This window comes from Canis lupus, chromosome 27, assembly GCF_011100685.1.
Source record: "Canis lupus familiaris isolate Mischka breed German Shepherd chromosome 27, alternate assembly UU_Cfam_GSD_1.0, whole genome shotgun sequence".
NCBI classification, from domain to species: Eukaryota; Metazoa; Chordata; class Mammalia; order Carnivora; family Canidae; genus Canis; species Canis lupus.
The window spans coordinates 5150153-5175875 of record NC_049248.1 but is presented as its reverse complement, the minus strand read 5'-3'; the positions used below and the strand labels follow the sequence as shown (position 1 = coordinate 5175875).

Here is a 25723-nt window from a genome sequence, read left to right as displayed (position 1 = left end):
GAGACAAAAGCCTCATCCTCATCTACTGGAAGTGACAGGTGACCCTGAAGACTCTATAGCCAATCAAGTTATCGAGTGCAAAGCCAATTTGGAGGTGCTTTAAGGGTTTGGGGCTTCCAGAGGATGCCTCTTTGTTTTAGTGCCTGGAACTGGTTCTTGACAGAGCAGAGTGAGAAAAGTGGAGTTTTCAGTTTGGGTGGTACAATCCCAACATGAGATTCTCTCCTGCTCCCCCACCCACACCACCTACATTCCCCAATAATATCTGCTCTGAACAATAAACTCCACAAGGGAACTTAGAAACTATCTATGTTTTTCCCCTCCTCTCTGCTCAGGTCTGCTTTTCAGAGTGCTTCGTTGATTAAGGAGGGGGTTTCCCCATCAGTGTTGTAATATGTCTCTCTGGAGGATGCACTTCCAGTTTCTTTGTTCTTTTTAACTGAAATAATTGGCACTCCCTTTTGTTTTTCCTGCCCATTCTTGCTGCATATTATTTTATTTTTTTCAGAGTTTGCCCCTGACTAGAAAGATGCATACACAGAGTAGGGGGTTGCCCAGTCTGGAGACCTGAAGGTGTCCCAAAGATTTTTCTTCAGAACTGTCTGATACTTTACTGTCACTGACTCACTTGTTTGCATTACGCATTGACCCTTTACTGTAATGCTTAAAAATCAAAACAAAAACAAACTAAGAAAAGCCCAACAAGCAACCATGGATATGACTGAAAGGGTAGAACTTGAATTCTTAATGATTTATAATTTCATTTTCTACTTGACAAGAGTAACCATCCATTACGAGAACAGTGAACACCATGGGAAAGGCTCAGGGTTCTTCGTGATATATTCCAAAAGAGGGTTCAAGCTAGAGGGAGTATAGTCTAGGGTCAAGAACACCAAAGTTCTCGGAGTTCCCAGTTAAGAAAGCACCCAATGGCTTCTCATTGCACTGTGACCCAAACTCCCAATTCCTCACCACAGCCTCACAGGGGACCCCGTGCAGCTTGGCCCTGAACCTAATTTCTAATCCCATCATGCTCCCCTCTTTTCATTGTGCTTCAGCCATAGCATCTCTATTTCTCTTTCTCAAACACATCAAGCTCATTCCCACCTCAGGCCCTTTGCAAATATGGTTCCCTCTGCCCAGAATGCTCCTTCTCTAGATGTTTGCATGGCTACTTTCTTCTCATTCAAGTTTCCATTTAAATACCACTTCCTGGTACTTAGTCTGAAGTTGCCCACAGATACTCTCCATCGCATTGCCATATATATATATATATTTTTTTTTTAAAGTAGACTCCACACACAGTGTGGAGCCCAATGTGGAGCTTGAACTCAGACCCTGAGATCAAGACATAAGCTGAGATCAAGAGTAGGATGCTTAACTAAGCCACTCAGGCACTCTGCCTTATATTATTTTTAGGGTAGTTATTAGTCTCTGAAATTATCTTGTTTTTTACGTATGCTTCTTTCTTGTGGTTGATTCTCCCTGGATGGCAGGCCCCTGGGAGGAGGAACCTTCTCCACCTTACTTAGTAAATAAATGAATGACAGAATGAGAGTCAGTTCTTCCAGCAAGGACCAAAAGCAGAGATAGGAAGGTTTTTTAAAAAAAAAATTTAAAGATTTTATTTATTTATTTGACAGATATATATATATATATATATATATATATATATATATATATAGAGAGAGAGAGAGAGAGAGAGAGAGAGAGAGAATGAGATTGAGCACACAGGGAGAGGAGCAGAGGGAGAGGGAGCCCAATGGACCCTGGGATCATGACCTGAGGAAGGCAAACACATAACCACCTGAGCCACCTAGGAGCGCCAGAGATAGGAAGTCTAAGTGGAAGCTTGAGGGAAGTAGGGCTGTGGCCTTGAGGTCTTAAGACAGGTGGCCAAGCCAATGCTGGGAGCCCCAGAGGGTGATGTTCCCTTGGAGGGATAGTGGAAGTGTCGATGTAGAGGTCTCTGGGAGGGCTCCATAAACGGAACTCCTCTTTTCCATCTCAATTCAGAACCATCAGAGATCTAAGACAAAGAAGGAAGTGATCAGGGCTAAACCATCGCTTTATTATTGATTTTTCAGGGAATGTGGTTTATATCTATGGGCAATGGGGCTAATTAATATAAAGCACCAGCAGTGGGCAGACTGCCTTCCCTGGGGACAGGCCTCATGTCAATCCAAGGACATGGAGGAGCAGGGCAGAAAGCATGCTCTGTGGGCAGCTGTCCTGCAAGCAGAAGAAGAGGAAGTGGCCGTCCAGTGAGGGAATGCAGAGAGGCCAAGGGTCAAGGATGCCCTATGACAGCTCTGGGTGGAGGTGCTTTCATATGGAGGGAAACATCAGAGGTGGGGAATACTGGCTCTCTGATGTCAACCACTGCTAGTCTCAGAGGTGGAAATGGATAGACAGGGAAGGGGGTCACTTAGGACAGAACGTCTGAGGACATTGACCACCTAGCTGCACCTGGCACTGGCTCCCCTCTGTCTGACCATGGTCTGTTCATTCAGTCTTTATTTATTCATTTGTGCATTTGCTCTGCAGACACTGTAGAGACTATTCAAGGCTACAGATGAACCAAAGGGACCTAGCGCTCCTTTTGGTGGTCCCCAGCTAGTGGAGGAGGAGACCTGGTCTGGCCCCTACTTCTCTGGCACCTCTCCCAGTGTCTTCTCTCTCCTCCCCAGGGCTCCAGTCACTTTGGCTTCCTTCAGCCCCTGTGTGTGGTCCTCCCTCCACGACAAGCCCTCCACTCTTGCTGTTCCGCTCTGCTGCAAGTTCCTCCCTCTGTCTTTCGGCTTCTCAGTGACTGTTCCTTCTTTTGAAATCAGCTCACTCTTTGCTTCATCTGGGAAAACCTCCCTTACCTATAGTGATCTCCCCATTATGTGCTCTTATTGCACCATCTACGTCTTCTTTGGGAAACTTGACATAGATATAATTTTGCATTTTTGTGATTCCTGTATTTATTTAAAAAAAAAACCGTTTTTAATGGAAAATTCTAAACATTTGAAGAAGTTGAGAGAATGGTAAAAATAACTCCATTTATTCACCACCCAGTTTTAACAACTACCAACTCATGACTATTCTTATTGATTCTTTTATTGCCCTATTAATTTTCCTGAATAGAATTTAAACTCCAAGAAGGTGAAGAGAGTGCTTTTCTTTTGTGTCCGTAGTTCCTAGCACAGTGTCTTGCTCGTGTAAGGCACTCCATGTTGAATGAATAATGGCTTGAAAAATGAATGATCTATATTATGTAAAGGGGCAGCCCAGGTTGCTACAAGAGTACACAAGAGCAGCATCTAGCCTAGCTGAGGAGTTTGCACATGGAGAGGCTGCCAGGTTGGTTCTGACACTGAAGCTCTGTGAGGGCAGAGGGGAGTGTGTACAGGATGGAGGGGGATGGTCTGAGAGAGGGTCCACAAAGTGCAAGGGAGGGCAATACAGACCTGCACAGGTGTCCTGGCTACCATCCAGTCTACTTGCCTTGCCTAACTGACTTGTCATTCTTTTTTTTTTTTTTAATTTATTTTTTATTGGTGTTCAATTTACTAACATACAGAATAACCCCCAGTGCCCGTCACCCATTCCCTCCCACCCCCCGCCCTCCTCCCCTTCTACCACCCCTAGTTCGTTTCCCAGAGTTAGCAGTCTTTACGTTCTGTCTCCCTTTCTGATATTTCCCACACATTTCTTCTCCCTTCCCTTCTATTCCCTTTCACTATTATTTATATTCCCCAAATGAATGAGAACATATAATGTTTGTCCTTCTCCGACTGACTTACTTCACTCAGCATAATACCCTCCAGTTCCATCCACGTTGAAGCAAATGGTAGGTATTTGTCGTTTCTAATGGCTGAGTAATATTCCATTGTATACATAAACCACATCTTCTTCCAAGATCTATAAAGAACTTATTAAACTCAACACCAAAGAAACAAACAATCCAATCATGACTTGTCATTCTTTAAGCCAGAATGGATACTCTGGCAATGTTAGCCTCAAATAACAATTCTAAAGGGGTGCTGCTCTGGAGAGCTACTTTGTGAAGGAGGAATCATTTGCGTAGTATGATTGGGAATGTTGCTTATTCTTCACTATTCACTCTTGCAGGTTTTTCATTTCTTTGTTTTAAGTTTTAATTTGTTCTAAGACAACCCTCCCCAGATTTATTTATCTCAGAAGCCATCACCACTAACACACAACTATGAATAGCATGGGGAACCAGTGTCTGAAGACTATGCTTTGGGATACATTATAAACACGTTTGCTCCATGACTGTCCATTTCTGGAAAAAAAAAATTAAGTTTGTTCCTTTTCCTCTCTTAACCTCCCCCTCACCTTTTTATTTATTATTTATTTATTTATTTATTTATTTATTTATTTATTTTATTTTATTTTATTTTATTTTTTTCCCTCACTTTTTTATTATATAATTAACATGAGGTCAATAGAGGAGAAACAGAAGGTAAAAGTAAAATAAAGGAGAAATAAAAAACTGCTTATAATTTCATTATACAAAAATAATCCCCTTACTATTTTGGTGCATCTATTTCTGGACTTTGGAAAAATGCATAGTTACTACACGTATTTCTTGAAAGATATTTTAAAAAGTGATCATTGACATTAATTTCCAGTGACAATGACAAAACAGTCTTAAAAGAAGATTGCATTTCCTGACAACTTAAGTATGGGGTTCTTCCTCAAGAATTCCAATGTGCCTTTCCACCTTTTGTTCCTTTGTTTTATTGTGAGTGCATTCCAGTTGCTTTCCTCTGTCTACCTGACATCCCCCCAGGCTAGAATTAGTCCAATTTAACAGACAGATTGCTAGCTCAAATATAGGTAGGACACCATATTTTTAATCAGAGTATGGTCCAGGGAAAGAATGCAAACTGTCTCACTTCTTGATATCAAATGACTTGAAAAGTTCCTTACCAATCTTTTCTGGTGGAGAATTGGGAGTGCTTGCTCCTCAAGATAAGACCAGGACAGTTGGGAATGAGCTTGGGCTTCCTTCCCAAGGATTTGCCTTTATAGTCTCCAAGAGTAGATTTCAACTTGGTCTGCTTTTCTTGGAAGTTGGGTGACCCAGTATTTTTGACTTTTCAGTGCTTGCCCTATTTCCCCCTCTTCTCTGAAACTGTTACATAGCATATATTTATTTGTATATGAAATTAAAATGGTTGGAGAATTTTGAAAAGAATGATATTTTGAATGGACTGGAAACCTATACTGAGAGTTCTGACATGAGTTGCAGGCATTTTTCTCTTTGACTCTACACTGTGGTATACAGATCAGTAGTCTCAGCCCTACACCCCCTGCAACATGTCTCTCCCTTGCTGTGGTCTCATTGTAGGCTGGGTGTTCTTCCCTGCCCCGGACTTTGAGCTTGGCATGTTGACTTTCTTTGGCCAACATGCTAGAAAACATAGCATGAGCAAAGGCTTGAATATACTTAGATGGTTGGTCTTGCCCTCTTGTGCACCTTTATCCTGGGATGAATTTACGCTGGAAAACCACTGGCCCAAGGAGGATGAAAGACATGTGGAGCAGGTTAGAAGCCAAGGCAAGCCCAGGTCACCCTACATCAGCTGAGCCCCTGCTGACCTATAGATGCAGAAGCAAGAAAAATGCTTATAATTGAATGCCATTGAGTTTCAGACTTTTATCCCCCCCGGCCCCCACAGCATCATTGTAGTATTGCCAACTGATACACACAGGCTGGGCCAGTGCATGTGGAAAGCAGAAATAGGATGCCTGATAAAACAGCCAATTAATAACCATTAAATAGTAAACATTTAAGAGGTCTAGTATTTTTCTAATACCAAATTACAACCATTTGGCTCTGTTTCCTCTGAGACATTCTCATCCAGGTATGAGTGATTTGGAGAACAATACCATATGTCTGGCACTGTGCTTTGAGGGGGCCATTATAGGGAACACAGAAAGGAACAGAGGCAGTTTGGTGTAGATAAAAGAGCATTGACTTTGAAGTTGGAAAATGTAATTTTTAAAATTACACTTTTTTTTTTTGCTACTTGCTTGTTGTGGGGCCAGTGACAAGCCATTTAACATCTCTAAGGTATAACACACAATGTGAACGTAATACTATTTAATATATCCCTATCTTACAAGATGTTAAGTATCTAGCACAATGTTGACAGAGAAGGCATCCAATGAAATAGTCACTCTAAAAATTATTGTTGTTAATGAAGCATCTCAAAGAGTTACTGATCATTTTACATACAGGCTTATCTCATGGAAACATAAGTAAGAATGCCAGACAGGATATGGGAGATGCTCACTGAGTAAAAATGTTGGCTGGAATGGAGGAATTCATGTCGAGGTCAAGAGAAAGACCTAGAAAGGTAAGTGTGGGCAAAAGTGGGTGTTTTCATGAATAAAGCTTGAGCTTCAGTCCCCCTCATTGCCGCAGACCCCTTCTATGACCCTGGGAAAGGCCCTAGGTATCTTATATTCTTTTTCTTAAAGAGGGCTCCACAAGCTGTATAGGCTTCTGAGATCCACTGCTACACAACCCCAGGTATGTCATGGTGTGGTGAGCCTCACGGTCAGGCTGAGAATTTCAGGTTTCTTGTGTAAATCCTGGAGAATTATCCAGTGGGGGAGGAAGTGGCAATGTTGGTGCTCCTGGAAACTGCTCAATTTCCTGGCATCCAGAGAATTTGCTCAGCTCCTCTGTATTGGTGAAGACGCCTCACAGAGCATGCCCAGATCAGCAGACAGAGAGAAAACCCTGAACTCTACTCCCCTCCCTTGGGCAAGCCAATACAGGTTCCTCTGTTCATGTGGGATCTGCTGTGGCTCACCCACGGCCTCTAACAATTTGGGGAATCTAAAGCATGGTGCCGCTTTCCTGCCGGCTCCAAGCCGGCTGACACCACCATCCGGCTAAGGAGATTAAGCAGGCTTTATTTACAGAAGCCTTCTAGTGACAGCAGCACCCACCACACCCAGGTAGAGCCTGGGAAGAATGAAAACACATTCTTTTCTTGTTGCCACTGAATGCCAGGGCAAAGGCTCCATCTGCCACAAAGATTGTCTACACAGGTACTAGAGAGTTCTGGTCAGAAGCTACCCTAACTAGCCCTCATGGAAAGATCAACTCCAGTTGTAGAGTCTAGAGCATGATGATGGCCAGTGCAGAGACCAGGTCTTGTATCCAGGGAGGCCTGTGTCACCTATGCTATGCTTAGCATAGGAAAGGGACTCAATGAACATTTGCAGAATAAATGGATGAAGGAGTAGGAATGGCAATCACCAATGCCATTGCCTCTGTGTCATATCTTTTCCCCAGTCTTCATTTCAGGAAGAAAGAGTTTTTCAATAGTAAGTATCTTTTAAACACAAGTATTAACACAAAAAAGGTGATTTTATTAATAAGTAATAGAAATCAACCCCTTAATGTGGAACTTTTATTCAAAGAGTTTAAATAGACACAAAGAAATTACTCCCCTGTCCTCCCACTGTATGCCTTTCACTTGTGTGCGTGTGTACACACACATACACACTTACATACATGCGTGGAGAGAGGTGCTACATGGCGTTAAATGTATATTCTCTGGAGTTACATACTTTGGGCTGGGGTCCCAGTTCTTTTATTTATTAATGGTATGACCTTAGGCAAGCTACTTAGCTTGTTTGGGCCCTGATGTACTTATCTTTAAGATGGACTAGGGATCCCTGGGTGGTGCAGCGGTTTGGCGCCTGCCTTTGGCCCAGGGCGGGATCCTGGAGACCCAGGATCGAATCCCACGTCGGGCTCCCGGTGCATGGAGCCTGCTTCTCCCTCTGCCTATGTCTCTGCCTCTCTCTCTCTCTCTCTCTCTGTGACTATCATAAATAAATAAAATAAAAACTAAAAAAAAAAAGATGGACTAGTGGTACCAATCACTTCACAGCGTTTGTGAGGAAGGTCAATGAAGATAATATAAAGTGCCTTAAAACAAAACACGGGAGAGGTTTTTGCTACGTACAGGGCAGCCCAGAATGAGATGGAGATGAGCACTTTGCTTTTGCTGTCATTCTGTGGGGACAAGAAAATAATATGTATTCCTGCCTACATTGCATGATAGGGCTTGGTGGATGATGTGGGGAATATTTCTGTAAATTCCTAAACCTTCAGGGAGAAACCAGTGGGAGGCTAGGAAAGACTTCCTAAAAGAAATGGTTTTGAAAAGCATATGAGATGCCTGATCTCTCAGCACTTAACCTCACTTTTTAAAAACCCAAATACCTCAGGTATCTGTGACCCCTATAAAGATACTAGTGCTAAATTATGACTTGTGTTTCTGATTTCTATCCCAAGATCCATGTGTTTTTTTCAATTTCTCCCTCTCCATGTTATTTGTGGATTTGTCTACTGTCAGTTGCATAACCAGTGGTTTTCTTTGTGAGGACCTTAGCAAACCCCTCTTGGTCAGCTTGGGCTGCTATAAAAAAATGCCATCAACAGGATGGCTTAAACAGCAAACATTTATTTCTCACTGTTCTGGAGACCTAGACCTAAGATCTAGGTGCTGGAGGATTTAGTTCCTAGTGTGAGCCCTCTTCCTGGCTGATTGACAATGGTGTCCTTGCAGAGAGGGAGAGGGAGATGGAGAGAGAGAAGGAAAGGGAGAGGGAGAGAGAGAGATAGAGAGAGATCTGATGACTTATAAACACACTAATCCTATCATGAGGGCTCTACCCCATGACCTCATCTAAGCTTCTAAGCCCAATTACATTCTAAAGGCCCAATCTCCAAATACTATCTTACTGGAGGTTAGAACTTCAACATACAAATTTTGAAGAAGACAAAATTCAATCCATAGAATTCTGTCCCTTGTCCCCCCAGATCATGTCCCTCTTGCATGCAGAGTGCATACAGTTCATCCCAATAGCCCCCAAAGTCTTAACTCATTCCAGCATTAACTCTAACATCTAAAGCTCAGTCTCATTTAATGCCACCTAAATGAAAATTTGTTTTAAAAATTTTATGTATTCATGAGACACATGCACAGAGAGACAGAGACATAGGCAGAGGTTCCCTGCAGGGAACCCAATGTAGGACTCGATTCCAGGACCCCAGGACCCCAGGATTATGCCCTAAGCCAATGGCAGACACTCAACCACTGAGCCACCCAGGTGTCCTAATCTAAATGAAATTTGAATGAGATTTGAGGTATTTTTTTTATCCTGAGACAAAATTCCCCTCTGGCTGTAAACCTATAAAACCAAATAAGATGTACTTTCAAGGACAATAGTGGGACAAGCACAGAATAGACATTCCCGTTCGAAAGAGAGAAATTGGAAAGATGGCAAGGGTAATGGGTCCCAAGCAAGTCCAAAACCTAGCAAGGCAAATTCCATGAGATCTTACAGTTCAAGAATAATCATCTTTGGCTCAACACTCCGCCCTCTAGGCTCACCATGGTGGCAGCATCATACCCATGGCTGCACAATGTGCAGTGGCTCTCTGTGGGGGTGGGGAGGATAGCCCATGCTGTGACTCTCTGCAGTGGTCCCATTCTTTCACAAAGAGGTAGAGATAGCCTTGCCCCTGCCTGTTCCCTCCAGATCCCTGGGCCTATGCACTCTGGGCCTGGGGTGGGAGTGGCAGCCCTGATGATCTCTGAATTGCCTTTTTGTTGTTGTTGTTCTGAGAATAGTTTTTTTTTTTTTTTTAAAGATCTTATTTATTTATTCATGATAGACATAGAGAGAGAGAGAGAGGCAGAGACACAGGCAGAGGGAGAAGCAGGCTCCATACTGGGAGCCCGACGTGGGACTCGATCCTGGGACACCAGGATTACCCCCTGGGCCGAAGGCAGGCGCTAAACCGCTGAGCCACCCAGGGATCCCCTCTGAATTGCCTTTGGGCCCTTCTTCCCTCTTCTGGAAGGATAGCGCAAATTCATAGCCAAATAGCTTTATGGTCTCATCTTGTAGGATCTAAGAAGTCCAACAGCTTTCATGCATTTCCTCCCAACTTTCCTTGTCCCCTTTAGTTCAAACTGGCAGGGTCTTGACTGGTATAATGCCATCTCCTCTGGCATCTGTTGAAAAGGCAGATTAGACTCATGAGTTGCACTCATGATCCTTTATTATGTGGTTGCTCAGCCACACTGTTAGAGATCTCTTCAGAGCAAACTTTATTTTTTGCAACATGTATGGTCTGAGAATCTTCCAAACCTCCATGTTCTGGTTCCTTTTTGATTAACATTTCTGTCTCCAATGACTTTTCCCCGTTGCATTTTACTGTAAGCCGTTAGAAGGGACCAAGCCACTCTTTCAACACTTTGCTTAGGAAGCTCCTCAGCTAAATAGAAAATTTCATCTCTTGCAAGTTCTACAAAGCACAAGAACACTAGAACACAAAACACTAGAACACGAACACAATTCAGCCAAGCTCTTAGCATTTTATTTTATTTAAATATTTTATATATTTATTTGACAGAGAAAGAGAGAGAGAGAGAGAACACACAAGCAGGGGGGAGCAGCAGAGGGAGAGGGAGAAGAAGGCTCCCTGCCGAGCAGGGAGCTTGACTCGGGGGCTCGATCCCGAGACCCCAGGATCATGACCTGAGCCAAAGGCAGACACTCAACCAACTGAGCCAGCCAGGAGCCCCAGCTCTTAGCATTTTATAACAAGGACTGCCTTTCCTCTGGTTTCCAATAATGTGTTCCTTACTTCCATCTGAAACCAAACCACAATGTTTTTACCGTCCGTATTTCTACCAACATTTTGTTCATGATTATTTTATAAATTCTCTTAGAAGATGGAAGCTTCCTGTACAGGTCCTCCAGACTAATACAGTCATTATGGAGATGAGATCCAGGGGCTGGCTCAAAACTGAGCCAAAGGACATTTCTAGGACCCTTTTTCCTACAGCTAACTTATCGTCTATTCTCCCAAACATCTTTCGTGTTCTAGCCACAATTCCTGCCACACTTGGCTTAATGTTTTAATCTTGGATTCCTAGTGCTCCAGGGTTGCAAGCCATTATTTTTTCTTATCATATAGAAACTTAATATCTTTGCTTGGCATTTTCTCAGTAGTTGGGCAGTCTCCTGAATTATTTTATGCTGCAAGGCAGAAATATAACAACTGAGTGCTCTGGCTTCTCAGGAATTGGTTTGGCTTACTCTGGGACACCCTTGAAAGCCTGATATATAGAAGGAGAAAAAGGCCTACATTCTAATCTTGTTTTTGCTACCAAGTAGCTGTGTGACCTTGGGCGAGTTGACTCATCTCGCTGGTCCTGAATTTGTTTATCTGTTAAATAAAATTTGAGGGTTAGGTACATTCATTCTTGCTCTAAAGTTCTATGATTCATCTGTTTTGCAACAGCGAAGGGAAAAAAAGAATCCCTGACCTTTGAATCCCTCAAAGGCACCATCCTTCCTGTAGCCCAGAGAGCTATGCTTGTGCTCTATCAAAAAGTTAATTTCTTTTTTTGTATTTAAAGTACTGTTTATTTGTGATTTCACATTAATTGGCATTACATCTAAGAGCAATTCCAGATAACATTATCTGGATACAGAGGTTCATTCTTTATGCCAAAGCAAGTAAGTAGAAGCACTATCAAAAGGTGCAAATAGTTCACTGTTGTGTTAAAAAATATTTATGCATGTTGAATTCATTTAATATACATTATACATTACATATATATACATACATTTAAAAAGTTATGGAAAAGCATAATCCACAGGTTACTTTTTATACATGTGTTGTAATACAACATAAATGATGTCGAACAGTAAAAAAATTCTCAATTACAGAATCAAGCAACTGAAAGTTTCCACTAAGAAATTAAAACATTGATTCCAGTAGTTAGTGAGATCTAGAATGAAATTTCCCAGCTCGGTTTCAACTTTGCATCATCGTACACATACAGTCAAATAGAACCAGGTCTAGAACATACTGTAACCAATGCAATTTTTTATGTCAATTCACCCTCCAGAAATAACTAGGATTATTTTTATCCACCAAGCATCTTGGATCATTGATTTTACACTGATTTGTGACATCACTTGGATGAAGAGGGAAAATCCTATAAAAAGTCTAGGTTTAAATTTGTATTTACATTTGATAGAAAGTTGATTGAAAAGACAAGAAAATTTTGTAAAAAATTAAGAAGTGACAATTTTCTCTCTGGGGGATGAGACCCATGCTTTCTTCTCTTGCTGCTTTCTAAAGATACAGAAGATAAAAGGATTTGACCCTTTTAAAACTCAAATATCAACCAAGAAATGCAATGATTTTGGCAGAGAAGCAGATTTTTGAAATTTGGGACATTCTATCGTGACTATGAGTCTTTCTCAAGTTAAAACCATCCTCCCTGTGACACTGTTTTGTTTTCTTCATTTTTCATTTTCTTATTCTTTCCCTTCTCATTTGGTTACTTTACTAGAGCTTCATTCATTGGTAATACTAAGAGAAAAATACATACTAAGGTTCAAATATGAATCTTGTTATACCTTGAAATGTTCTAATTCCCTTTTGGATACCAAGCCCCAGATTCCAGAATTTGATTTAAGTATATTCAGTACCAAGCAGTACCAAGTTCAAATATTCTCAACGGTTAAATGACTAATATGTTCATGATGCTTTTGTACTGAGCAGTGTACAAATGTCTCAACATATAAAAATTGCTGGGACGCCTGGGTGGCTCCGCGGTTGAGCATCTGCCTTTGGCTCAGGGCATGGTCCCAGAGTCCTGGGATCGAGTCCCGCATCGGGCTTCCTGCATGGAGCCTGCTTCTCCTTCTGCCTATGTCTCTGCCTCTCTCTGTGTGTGTCTCTCATGAATAACTTTTTTACTTATTCATGAGAGACACACACACACACAGAGAGAGAGAGAGAGAGAGAGAGAGAGAGAGAGAGAGGGAGAGAGAGGCAGAGACATAGGCAGAGGAAGGAGCAGGCTCCATGCAGGAAGCCGGATGCGGGACTCCATCCCCAGACTCGGTATCACACCCCGAGCCAAAGGCAGACGCTCAACCACTGAGCCACCAGGCGACCCAATAAATGAAATTTAAAAAAAAACATATAAAAATCGCTTTGGCCAGAGTTAAACTAAATAATCCACACTATATGTACAAAATCCTCTTTGTTGTAAAATAAGGGGCTATCTCAACTAATAAAAAAGGAAGTTTTCAGAAATTATAGTTCATCAAAATGACTCTTTTAGGCAAAGTTACTTCAGGTGAAATTTTATGCTAGACAAAAATTCCAAATGAATCTTAAATTAAAAAAATTATGTGCCAGTGTATGTTATTGTTAGAGATTCTTATCTTAGAAACTTTTAAAGTAGTCTGTTAATGCCCACTGAAACAATGGAACCCAAAAGGTACAGTCCATATTCATGGTAAAAAATTATAATCTAATTCCCAAATGAAGCAGATACTGAGAAATAAAAATTCTCAAAGGGTTAATTTCTTGCTCATAGTCAGCAGATGACCTTTGCATGGGGTTATATATATATATATATATATATATATATATATATATATATCCAGCTCCATCTTTTCTTGGTCCTTTCTTTAGGGGAAAGAAATAGGGGATGGTACCTTGTAGGCTTCTATTTGCCAAGCTGTAAGGAAGTACACACCACTTTGTTTCTATTATGTTGGCCACGATTTAGTAACATGATGAAATCTAATTGCTAGGGAGGTGAGAATATGTAACCTAATTTTGTATCCAGGAAAAGGCAGAGAACATGACCATGGGTAAATGACAGCAAAGTGGGGATACTGAGGCACCAGCTTATCTTGATGCAGCTTGACGTGGATAGCCTCTGGGAAGCTTCTGGATCTCTTTCTTTCTGCACAGAGGTTCTTGCATCCTAGTTTGGGACTGTAAGCTATAGTGAAAAATATGTTCTGTGTTTGAACAGTGGCCATGTTCATTCTTTGACTCATATGTTCATTCAGCAAATAGTTATGGACATCACATTTAGACTAGAAACTGTGCATTTACAAAAAAAAAAAATCAATATTTCATGGTCCAAGACCTCAAGGAGCTTACAGTCTAGCAGATGAGCCAGGGCAACTGCAAGAACAACTGTCATACACGGCAGTGTGTGGTAACAAGCATAGGATAGGGACAGCATGTTATAGAATATCTGGTGTGGAGAATACTGATTGATTTATGGTGTTTTATGCAGGCATCTGAGAATAGCAAAGGTCTTACAAATGGGTTTGTGATGAGAGCAGAGAGTGAGCAGAGACAGGTAGAGAGGATGAAATGACATGATGCTGAAGATGGAAGGATAGAAGTCAGGGAAGCCAACTTCGCGAGGGCCTTGAAGAGTTTGGACTGTATTTGTTAGAAAATGAAGACAGTCTTGAACATTTAGGCAGGTTGGCTTTTGAAGAGAAAGAAATCTTTAGTGTACCACACCCTCTGACCTTGGCCCAGAATACTTACGAATGCTGCCTGGTTACAGAAGAGACAAGGGAACAAATGTGCATGGTATAGGTTCCTGGAAAGCAGACCAAACTCAGATCCACCAAGGGAAGGTGGTAGTGGTACTAAGGCTAATGTTGCTGTGGACACTACCTCTCCACAGGAACCCACACTTCATTGTTAGCAAACATTCCACTGACCTCTAGTGGTCAAAATGGTGCCCAAACGATCCCACTTATCCCTGTTCCGCAAGTTTTTTCCTCGTAATATATGTTGAGGAAGAAGTTGCTTAGAATAGAGCTTTTCTTCTTCTCATGTCATCTTTTTTGTCCTGAATGATCTTTTCCCTTTCATTCAACTAAATCTATTCACCATTCTCTCAGCAAAGGTGGTTGGGGCAAGCTTTAGGGCTGGAGGAGACATGATATTTGAAGTTGTGTCCAAGTTGGTCACAGCCAGCAAAAGCTCTTTTCATCTCTAGGTTGCAGTGAAGGATGTGCACAGACTAAACGTCAGTATCCTATTCATAGTTAAATTTTATTAGACTGTGGAAGTGGGGTCAAGTCTTCCAATAATAATCACTAATGCTTGGCAATCACTATATATTAGATGCCATTCTAAATACTTGAGATATAAAAGTTTATTTAATCTTCACAAAAAACCTTGGAAGCAGGCATTGTTATCCTTAATTTTCAAGATGAGGAAATTGAGGTACAAGGGGGATAAGCTACTAGTTCAAGATTACATAGCTAAGCCCTGATGGAACAGACATCTGACCCAAACAGCTTAATCGCAGAACCTGTGCTTTCAGCCACAACAGGACATTAGTTCCCAGCATCATCTTGAATAGCCATATGACATTTCTAAGGTCCCCAGGCCTCTGCTTCCTCATCTGCTACACAAAGGGACTGAACCAGAGCAGAGATTTCACTTTGCTTAGAAGGGAAACAGACGCAGATAATAGGGCATTTGCTGTAGCTAGAGCAGGGGATCCATAACCCACCTCACTTCTCCTTCCCTCCCTCAAGGAACTCTTAAACTCCCGGGAAGGATCTCAGGACTTCACGGAGCTGGAGGGCACCAAAGAATTGTTTAGCTAGTATTTATTTAGTACTTATTGTATTTCTGGCATTGCATTAGATGTTTTAGAACTATTGTACACTTAATCTTCACAAAAATCTTATGGAGTAGCTGTTATGATTTGTATTTGACAGAGTAAACCAAAGAGAGAATTAAATATCTAGCCTGAAGTCATACAGCTAATAAGCAGCAAAACTGGATGCAAGTCCAGGTCTGTTTGACCCCAAATCTCATGCCTTTCACAGCAAAATTTGTGGTTCCTCTCATTAGTGAGACTGTGTCCTGGGGTCTGGTTTCAAACCTACTCTCAGAGTGGCTGTTCCAGATAAGGAGAAGGTGAAGATGATCCTACCTGCAGGGCAGCGGGGAAAGCTGAAGGTAAAGGGGAACTTACAGAAAGAACCCAAATGACACTGGGACATCCTCACTTCAGCTTAGGTCACGTCAAGCAGAGAGCTGGCCACCAGGGTCACTGTCAATAAGAATGGAGGCCACCTCTGCTCTTACAGAATGTTTATGTCCAAGGAAACTGTTCTTACTTAAGTACCTGCTTTCAAGGCTCCTTTCTAGATTCTGGCTCCCACACTAGGAGATAGTAAAGTAGAAGCCTTTGTCACCAGCCTAGACATGAGTTGCGTCTAGGAGGAAACTGCAAACCCTGGGTGAGCAGGGCTGTCAGATCAGCCCACATCACCTAGCTCACTTGGTGGTTGCTTATCTCCACTTGGCAGGTATGAAGAAATTGTTGGTTAGAGGCGCCCTTGGAGGCCCCCTTTCTTGAAGGCATATGTGTTGTTCTTCAGATTTATAGTTTTTGCTCTAAATCTAGGGTCTGGATAGAAAAGTAATCATCTATAGAACATGATGCCCTCTCCTAATTTAAAAAAAAACATTTGATTTTTTTTTTAAACATCTGATTTCTAAGCAGTGCGTTTTTATAGAAGAGATTCAGAAGACCTGAGTCCTAGCCCTAGCTCTGCTCTTACTGGCTGTATGATGTTGGGTAAATCTTGTTTCCTCTCTGGCCTTACAATAGGGAAGCAACTGACTAAGTGTACCCAGTAAGCTAATGCACGGTTAGGACTTAAAGCTAAGCTGTTATTCCCTCTTCATATCATGTGATTGATGGATTTACTACATAATTGGATTAATTCACTAATGCAACAAATGTTTATTAAGCTTTCCCTCTATGCCAGGGATCATGCCAGAAACTAGGAATACTGTGATGAATAGAAAAAAACAGACTCCAAACAAGAGGGAAACTCTGAAATCATCAAGTTGCTCATTTTTTATTAAAGATGAAGAAAGTGAGGCCCAAAGCGGGAAAGATAGTGACTCGATCACAGAGAAAGTGAAGTGATATAAAATAACCTTGACTCTCTGTGAGCATGAAAATGGACTATGTAAATTAATTTACTATATTTAGCTGAATTTTGTGTATGTAGGGTCAAAAGGACTGATAAAAAAATAAGGGGGGGGGCCTTATTTGGAGGCATAGAAGTCATAGTAAGAGGTCAGTACCAAATGAACCCAGGCAAGTCTTTTATTCCTCACTGTGGCTTTTTGTTCTTTAAGAATAGTAGGAATTTCTGCGTTCAGAGGAATGTCCAGTATAAAGTGTGATTTCCCTAATATGAATTACAGCTGGGAGTGAAAGCAGGGTAAAGGATATTAAGTTTAGAGAAATTGTTCCCCTATAAAGTCCTTGCTCAAATGCTGGCCACTTGATAAAGAGCAAAATGCCCTTGAGTGGTTCTGATTGTCTGAGCTTGGCAAGTCCAAGGATGCATCTGAGGATGGTGGACAATAAGCTCCTAGGAGACACACAATCTGATTGTGTGTTAGAGCCAATATTTTGTGCTTTGTGATCACAAGAAACATGTTGCCATCTGATTTCTGGCGATAATCATTTCTCCTCACTTGTAACCTGAGGATTACATTCAAGACTGGGAGCAAGCTAACATTATCTGAATGGAACCATACACAGTTTTGAAGTTCAGCATTTTACCTCATTTCTTTAAATATTTTTTTATTTTAGAGCAAGAAGGGGAGCGAGAAAGAGAGTGCTCGTGCATGAGCTGGGAGGAGAGGGACAAAGGAGAGAGAGAATCTCAAGCACACTCCCTGCTAAGGAGGCTCCATCTCACTACCCATGAGGTTATAACCCCAGCCAAAATCATGAGTCAGATGCTTAACTGACTTAGCCACCCAGGTGCCCCATGAAGTTCACCATTTTAAATTAATGTATTGCAAACCAAAGCATCACACCTTAATTTATCTTTTAAGTAGATGTTGATATTAATTGTTTTATACCAGATTATTTTTAGTGTCTGAATTATTGGATATGATGGTAGTTGAAATAAGCCCTGAGATAAATCCAAAAAGATGAAGAATAAAAGTTGAATTCCCTCTGTATGGGCTACCTACATAAACGTCACCTTCATCATTTATTTACTCCTTTACTTACATAAATGATCAAGCAAGAGCCCTCATCTTTGAGGAGTTCACAGTCTAGTGGAGGAAATAAATGCATGAAGAGAATAGTTCAGTAAAAGGTGATACATGCTCTCGAAGAAGCATACTCAAAATATGACTGATGGTTAAAACCATACTTTCTAAAAAAGATGAAGCATTTTCACTTCGTATCATAAGCCCCCACGAAAAAGAATGCATTTTATGCCAACTTGAATGGCAACAGTATGAAGCACAAAGTAATATGCCCATTAGAGCAAGAATTCAAGGGATCCCTGGGTGGCTGGGATCCCTGGGTGGCCCAGTGGTTTAGCGCCTGCCTTCGGCCCAGGGTGTGATCCTGGAGTCCCAGGATCGAGTCCCACATTGGGCTCCCTGCATGGAGCCTGCTTCTCCCTCTGCCTGTGTCTCTGCCTCTCTCCCTCTCCCTCTCTCTGTCTCTCATGAATAGGTAAATAAAATCTTAAAAAAAAAAAGAGAGAGCAAGAATTCAGTGCTTCTGATGCCATAACCACCCCCCCCCCCCCCCCCCCCACTCACCCTCCAACAGTTCCAGCCTGGTTCCTCTGGAGAACCAGTGCTCCTTTACATCTTGGCTTTCTCCTGAGAGTGCTAAGCCTTGGCCCAAGGAACTGTGGGGACCAGTACTTGCTGACATTTCTTGACTGAGTCCCTGCGATGTTTCCCAGTCATGTGTTCTCACCAGTATGTGCCCAGGTTCCCATGTGGAGCTCATCTTCCTTGAACCTTAACCTCAGAGAAGTGATGATGGTCTCTTGAAGGCAAGAGTGCCTGAAGAACAAATAAGACTGGGAAGTGAGGAAATTGAGGGTATAGAAGGGAATGGGGTAAGAAAAGGGGAAGTCAAGACAAGGAAGGAGATTTTATAGTTTCTGGATCTAGTCACATCCTACCTGGTTGAGTCCCAGACCTCATTTGGCTTAACGATGATCCACCACGATGAAGGAGTATGTATTGGCCCTGGGCATTCATGGTTGAGCTGGACCGCAGCTGTAGTCTCAGGCTGAATCCATCTGTGGAGGTCGGCCCCAGGGTGACCTTGGCCTCTTCCAAAAACCTGTTCAGTCAGACCAGACTAAAGGATGGGGGGAATGGCAGGAAGCCAGATGGCAGGGGCTAAAGCTGGGGTGGATGCTGTGGCTGATGGGTTCAGGGCCCCTGGCTGGACTTCTGTCCCTGTCCTCACCAAACTCTCTTTCTTGTGGCTAGCAGGAGGAACCAAGTGGCTGTGGGGAATTAGTAATGAGATATGGAGTCATTCACCTCTAGGTCACTAGTTCAAAACCAGGTCAACACTGAGTCAAAGTTCCCAACCAGGGAGGGCGTGGTGTGTGGCTTGAAGGCAGATATTTGCCCTCCCAGTAGACAGCTCAAGCAGATCAGCCTGGGCCACAGGGCAAGGAGCTCTGTCCCTGGTGACATGCTGTGCAGGCCAGAGAGGCCTCCATGTGGGGCTTGTCCTTCTGGCTCCATTCTCTCCAAGACTAGATTCTCTGCCTCCAGGCCAGGTCACACTCATATATGCTTACACAGGGGTCTGCATGTCAAAAGAATCCAGGTAGGCAGCACTCAGATCATCTGGCAATAGCTCTATGTCCTTAGAAATAAATCTCTGGCTCTCTGAAGTCAGAGACCACATCAATAATGTAGATATACATACATCACTCTTTAGCACATCCCAATTTTGTTATTTTGCCTTATCATTATATAAACTAGCTTATTTATTTGTCTATTGCCTGAAACTTACCACTATTATCATGTAAGTACTTGAAAGCAAAGACCCTATCTATGCCTGGCACTTTATTAGGTACTTAAGAATTGTTTATTGAATGAATGAATGAATGAATGAATACGTAAAATAAGGAATGAATCCCTGGTGCCTCACACAGTGTCTGGCAGAGAGGATATCCTCAAAGATATTTGCTAAATGAGTGAATGAATGAATTCATGGATCACAGAATGAAAGTTTTAAGAAACATTAGCTCCTAGCATGCTCCTAGTAATCATTTACTGACAGAAAATCAGCAAGTTTTTCTCAACATCAAACTAAAATTCCAAGCCAAAAGCACAGTGCTTGGCTCACAGTAGATGATTGGCAAATGTTTCTTGAGTGAATGAATGACAAATGGATGGATGAATGGATGGACAGACAAGAGGATCAAACAAGTAAGGCTAGCATACATGAATGAAACAAAACTCAAAAGATTAATAAAAGTTAATTTTTTCCTTTTCATTGAAAATGTTGGGCTTTTGTTTTCTCTCTTTCCATAACTCTAGATCTGGAATGTTCTCATGTATCTCAGCCTGATTAAGTCTTTTAAATCATTTATTCATTTCCATGTGTTTTTCCAGTATTCACTGTATGCCAGACATATACAAAGATGAGTAAGACACAATACAAGCAGTGGAGTCAGACAAGTCTTGTAACTTTCTTTGCCTGCCATTTGGTTAAAGTACCTTTTATTTATCATATAACCTTTTGTCCACTCATTCACGTGTTCATTGGACACTTGCTTCCATGCCAGTCCTACACTATGTAGTTACAACGCGTTAGACGGTCTGGTTGTGTTTTGTGTGGTTATCCTATGTCTTGTAGCTATAGTGTCTTTCCTAGATAAGTGACTACTCATTCAGATACAGAAGCAGGAATTATTCATAAATCAGAACTAACTTCTAATAAAAATTACAGGCAGGGGCTATACTGAACACATTTGCTCTAGTACCACTGACAATTAGCAAGTATGTGGAGATTTTCAATAATACGACTGCTTATAACACCTAAAAGTGTTGTCATTTCAAGCTATATTTCTCCAGGGAAGAATTGAAGTAGGCTTGTATTCAAGAAAATTGCTGTAACATCTTTGAGTGTCTACTATATGCCAGACATTGTGCTATATGTTGAGAATGATGGATAAAATCTTGATCTGGGTTTCTAAAAGATCTAAATCTAGTTAAATATATAAAAACACTTTGGTCAATATGATGAGGATTATAAGTAAGGTATGTTTGGATGCAGTGGGAGTAGAGGGTTTGATTCATTATGTTTTGGGAAGTTGAAGTGGGTTTTACAATCTAGCCAATATTTGAAGTTTGCTTTGGCCAAGGAATAGAAGTTTGTGAAAGGAGAGAAGGACCATTCAGGAGAAGGGTGTGGCATAGCCTAAGTCTGCTGGTTGTAGATGTGTGAAAGTTTATAGAACCAGAAGTAATCATGAATTGTCAGTGTGGCTAGGATATAGGGCATTCTTTTCAGAAGAGAATGGAACTGGAAAAGCATTTAGGAGCCAGACCAAAGGTTTCCTAAAGATTACACTAAAGAGCTTGATTTTTAATGTCGAGGTAATAGGGAGTAATCAAATTAGTGCTTTGGATTATTATGTCTTGGTTGAGGGGGGGAATTCCCCATTTCCTACAATATGGCAAATTAGATGACCTGAAAATTCTCCTCTCAAAGTTCTTAGAAATGATGAAGCAAAATATTTTTAAAACTTTATCTACATGCTAAGCTGAAATCACAAGAAAATAAGGAAGATTCCCCCCAGGGGAAAACAAATTGAAAATAAATGTTGAATTTATTTGAAATTTTCAAATTGAATTTGAAATAAATTAAATTGAAAATAAATGCAGCCAGCAATTGAACAGATATGAGAAAATCCTGGCTGTTGAGGCAGTACAGAGAGGACTGAGTTTTTAAGCTTTCAGAATTTTACAGTTTTAAATTTTGATTGGGTTTTTTAGGTACACAGAAATATTGAATATGAGGCCTTGAGTCTATGCCAGATAGAGAGTTAAAATTAAGGCCTCGTGTAAAGTTAGAAAAAGGCTTATAAGGAAACATTCTGTTCACCTACAAAGGGAGATGCCACATAACCTTATCTGTTGAGCCTGGCTGAGTAGAAAAAAGAAGCGTCCCTAATAATCTCATCACCACATGCTCACCTTCATGTGGGTGGATCAAGGGTTTGCATTTACATTACCTGAGTGGTGAGGAGTCTCCAGGTCAATGAGGTAATGAAAAGTCATCTTGGGCAGATATTACTACTGGGACTTCATGATACACAAAATGGCCCTGTGGGACACAAGCTTAGTGCAGGTCATTCAGAATTCTCATGATTGATGTAGTGAATTCTCAGCTCTGAAGTTATAGTGTCACAACTCACCACTGGCAAACATCAGCGGACACATGAACAATTGTTATAGAGCTCTAAGAATCATCATTCAGAAAGTAGAGCAATTGGTGAGACAATGTACACTAGTATCTTTTAAAAATAATTAAAGATGGGGAGCCTGGGTGGTTCATTTGGTTAGGTGGTTGCCTTTGCCTCAGATCATAATCCAGGGGTCCTAGGATTGAGCCTCTCCTTGGGCTCCCTGCTTGGCAGGGAGCCTGTTTCTCTCCCTCTGCCTTTCCCCAACTTCATGCTGACTCTGTGTCTCTCTCTCATACTCTCTCACACACAAATAAATTAATAAAATTTTTAAATAAATAATAATAATTAAGGATATATAAAGGGAAAAATGGAAAAAAATAACATATCGTAAAACACTATGCAAAAAACCCCAGACAAGTTTGAAAAAACAAACAGAACTTAGAAAAACAAAAGTATAGTAGTTGACACTGATCTGCATAGCAAAAGCTAGAGTTTAAGAACTGGCAGCTTTCAGAAAACTCCTCCAAATGAAGCAGAGACATAAAGATTACATAAAGATTAATACAAAAACAAGATTATGAGACATGGAGGACAGAATGAGGGTAAACAAATGACTAATAGGAATTTCAGGAGGAGAATATTAAGAAAATGAGGAAATAACCAAAGAGAAAAAGACCGTGAATTTTCTAGAATCTATGAAAAAAATGAATCTTCAGAGGCAGGAAATGAGTTCTAAGAAAGATAAAATTAAATCTGTACTAAGTAACATCACAGAAAAAAAAAATTAAAAAACCCCAAATGGGGAGAGCCAACCCTGGCTGGCTCACTAGGTAGAGTGTGCAATTCTAGCTCTCAGGCTATGAGTTCAAGCCCCATGTTGGGTGAAGGTATTACTTTAAAAAATAAAATCTAAAATAAATAAATAAATAAAATAAAATCTTAAAAAAAAGATCTTAAGAGTGCAAGAGAGAAATATGGTTTGCTTACAAAGGAATGATAATTAGACTGATGATTGACTTCTCAAAAGCAGCAATGAAAGCCAGAAATCAGTGGAATAACGTTTTTAAGGTGCTGAGAGAAATTAATCTTCATTTCTATCTCCTTCAACAATCAATAACCAGGAGAATTTACTATTAAAGACCCTTATGGAGAGGATTTCTAGAATTATGCATTTTAGGAGAGAAGAAATTGGACCCATAGGGAAAAATTCAGAGGCAAGAAGCAATGGTAATTCAGAGAGGTTGGTAAGCATCTAAGCAAAGCCAAAAAATGCATTCATTGCTCAAAAATAGCAATAACATCAACAACAACAACAACAACAAAATTTAGATGTAGAAAAGTCAGATGGAAGTGCCTAAAATGCTGGATGGTGATAACACGTAACATTAAAACATTCTGGCCTGTGAGGCGAGCGGAGCCGGAGTCAAGAGCAGAGGCCGAACTGGGGATCTGACAGGACGGCCGGGCTGCCCCGCAGGATTATCAAGGAGACCCAGCGTTTGCTGGCAGAACCAGTTCCTGGCATTAAAGCAGAACCAGATGAGAGCAATGCCCGTTATTTTCATGTGGTCATTGCTGGCCCCCAGGATTCCCCCCTTGAGGGAGGGACTTTTGAACTTGAACTATTCCTTCCAGAAGAATACCCGATGGCAGCCCCTAAAGTACGTTTCATGACCAAAATTTATCATCCTAATGTAGACAAGTTGGGAAGAGTATGTTTAGATATTTTGAAAGATAAGTGGTCCCCACTGCAGATCCGCACAGTTCTGCTATGGATCCAGGCTTTGTTAAGTGCTCTCAATCCAGATGATCCATTAGCAAAGGATGTAGTGGAGCAGTGGAAGACCAGCGAAGCCCAAGCCATAGAAACAGCTAGAGCACGGACTAGGCTATATGCCATGAATAATATATTTAAAATCGATCTGATCATCAAGTGTGCATCACTTCTCCTGTTCTGCCAAGACTTCTTCCTTTTTTGTTTGCATTTAATGGACACAGTCTTAGAAACATACAGAATAAAAGCCCAGACATCTTCAGTCCTTTGGTGATTAAATGCACATTAGCAAATCTATGTCTTGTCCTGATTCACTGTTGTAAAGCATGAGCAGTGGCTAGAAGTACCATCTGGATTGTTGTGAAACAACAATTTGTTTTCCAAATATATAAAAGCAGTGGCCCCTCTCCGCTTTTATTAATTTCCCCCATCATGGTTTAAGTATAAAGCACTGTGCATGAAGGTAGTTGTCAGGGTTAGCTGCAAGGGTGTGGGTGTTTTTCTTTATTATTATTTTTGAAGGGGAGAGGTAGTTTTATTTTAATTTTATGGGCTCCTTTCCCCCTTTTTATGGTGATCTAATTGCATCGGTTAAAAGCAGCTAACCAGTTCTTTATAATATGCTCTCTAGCCAAGTCTAACTTTATTTAGACACTGTAGATGGACAAGCTTGATTGTTTGAACCAAAATGGGAACATTAAACAAACATCACAGCCCTCACTAATAACATTGTGACTTTGCTGTCAAGTGTAGAATCCTTCCTTCAAGAAAAAGCTTGTGACCATTTTGTATGGCTTGTCTGGAAACTTCTATAAATCTTATGTTTTAGTAAAATATTTTTTATTATTCTAAAAAAAAATAAAACATTCTTAATTCCTTACATCATATGGGAAGAGGTAGAGATATTAACTTTAGACTTTAGGGCCAGTATGCTTGACAAAAATTGAAGGTTAACCATGAAAAGAGTAAAAAAAAAAAAAAGAGTAAAAAAAAGAGTATGCAGTTTTGAGGTTAATGGAGGGAGAAATACAGAAAACTTGATCCAAAAGAAGATAGGAGGGGTGATTCAGTAAGTGTCTGCCTTCAGCTCAGATCATGATCCCGGGGTCCTGGGATGGAGCCTCACATTGGGCTTCTTGCTCCATAGGGAGCCTACTTCTTCTCCCTCTCCCTCTGCCTGCCACTCCCCCTGCTTGTTCTCTCTCTCTGTCAAATAAATAAACAAACAAACAAATAAATAAATTAAAAAATATATTTTTTAAAAAATCAACAAAAGAATATAGGAAAAAAGCAAGAAAAGGTTTTTTTTACTGTAATATTATTTTTTTAAATAATAAATTTATTTTTTATTGGTGTTCAATTTACCAATATACAGAATAACACCCAGCGCTCATCCCGTCAAGTGCCCCCCTCAGTGCCCGTCACCCATTCACCTCCACCCCCCGCCCTCCTCCCCTTCCACCACCCCTAGTTCGTTTCCCAGAGTTAGGAGTCTTTATGTTCTGTCTCCCTTTCTGATATTTCCTACGCATTTCTTCTCCCTTCCCTTCTATTCCCTTTCACTATTATTTATATTCCCCAAATGAATGAGAACATATAATGTCTGTCCTTCTCCGATTGACTTAAAGAAAAGGTTTTCATAAAGCAAAGTAAATAGTACAAAAAAGAAATCGTGAAAATAAATCCAAATATCTTAGGAAACACAATACATTTAATGGATTAGACTCACTAGTTAAAAGACAATTGTCAGGTTTGATGTGGGGAAAAAAAAGCAAAAAGCAAACTTACTTCTGCTGTTTTCCA

At 40.9% G+C, this 25723-nt stretch overlaps 1 protein-coding gene across 1 annotated transcript in view; it reads left to right on the top strand.

The window, feature by feature from the left end:
* Positions 1 to 24194, top strand: part of LOC611801 (ubiquitin-conjugating enzyme E2 N-like) — a 33546-nt gene extending 9352 nt beyond the window's left edge. Inside the window, exon 4 of the mRNA XM_038577895.1 lies at positions 23554 to 24194. Coding sequence (XP_038433823.1) covers positions 23554 to 24194 — 641 coding nt within the window. The remainder of the gene's footprint in view (positions 1 to 23553) is intronic.
* Positions 24195 to 25723: the final 1529 nt, after the last annotated feature.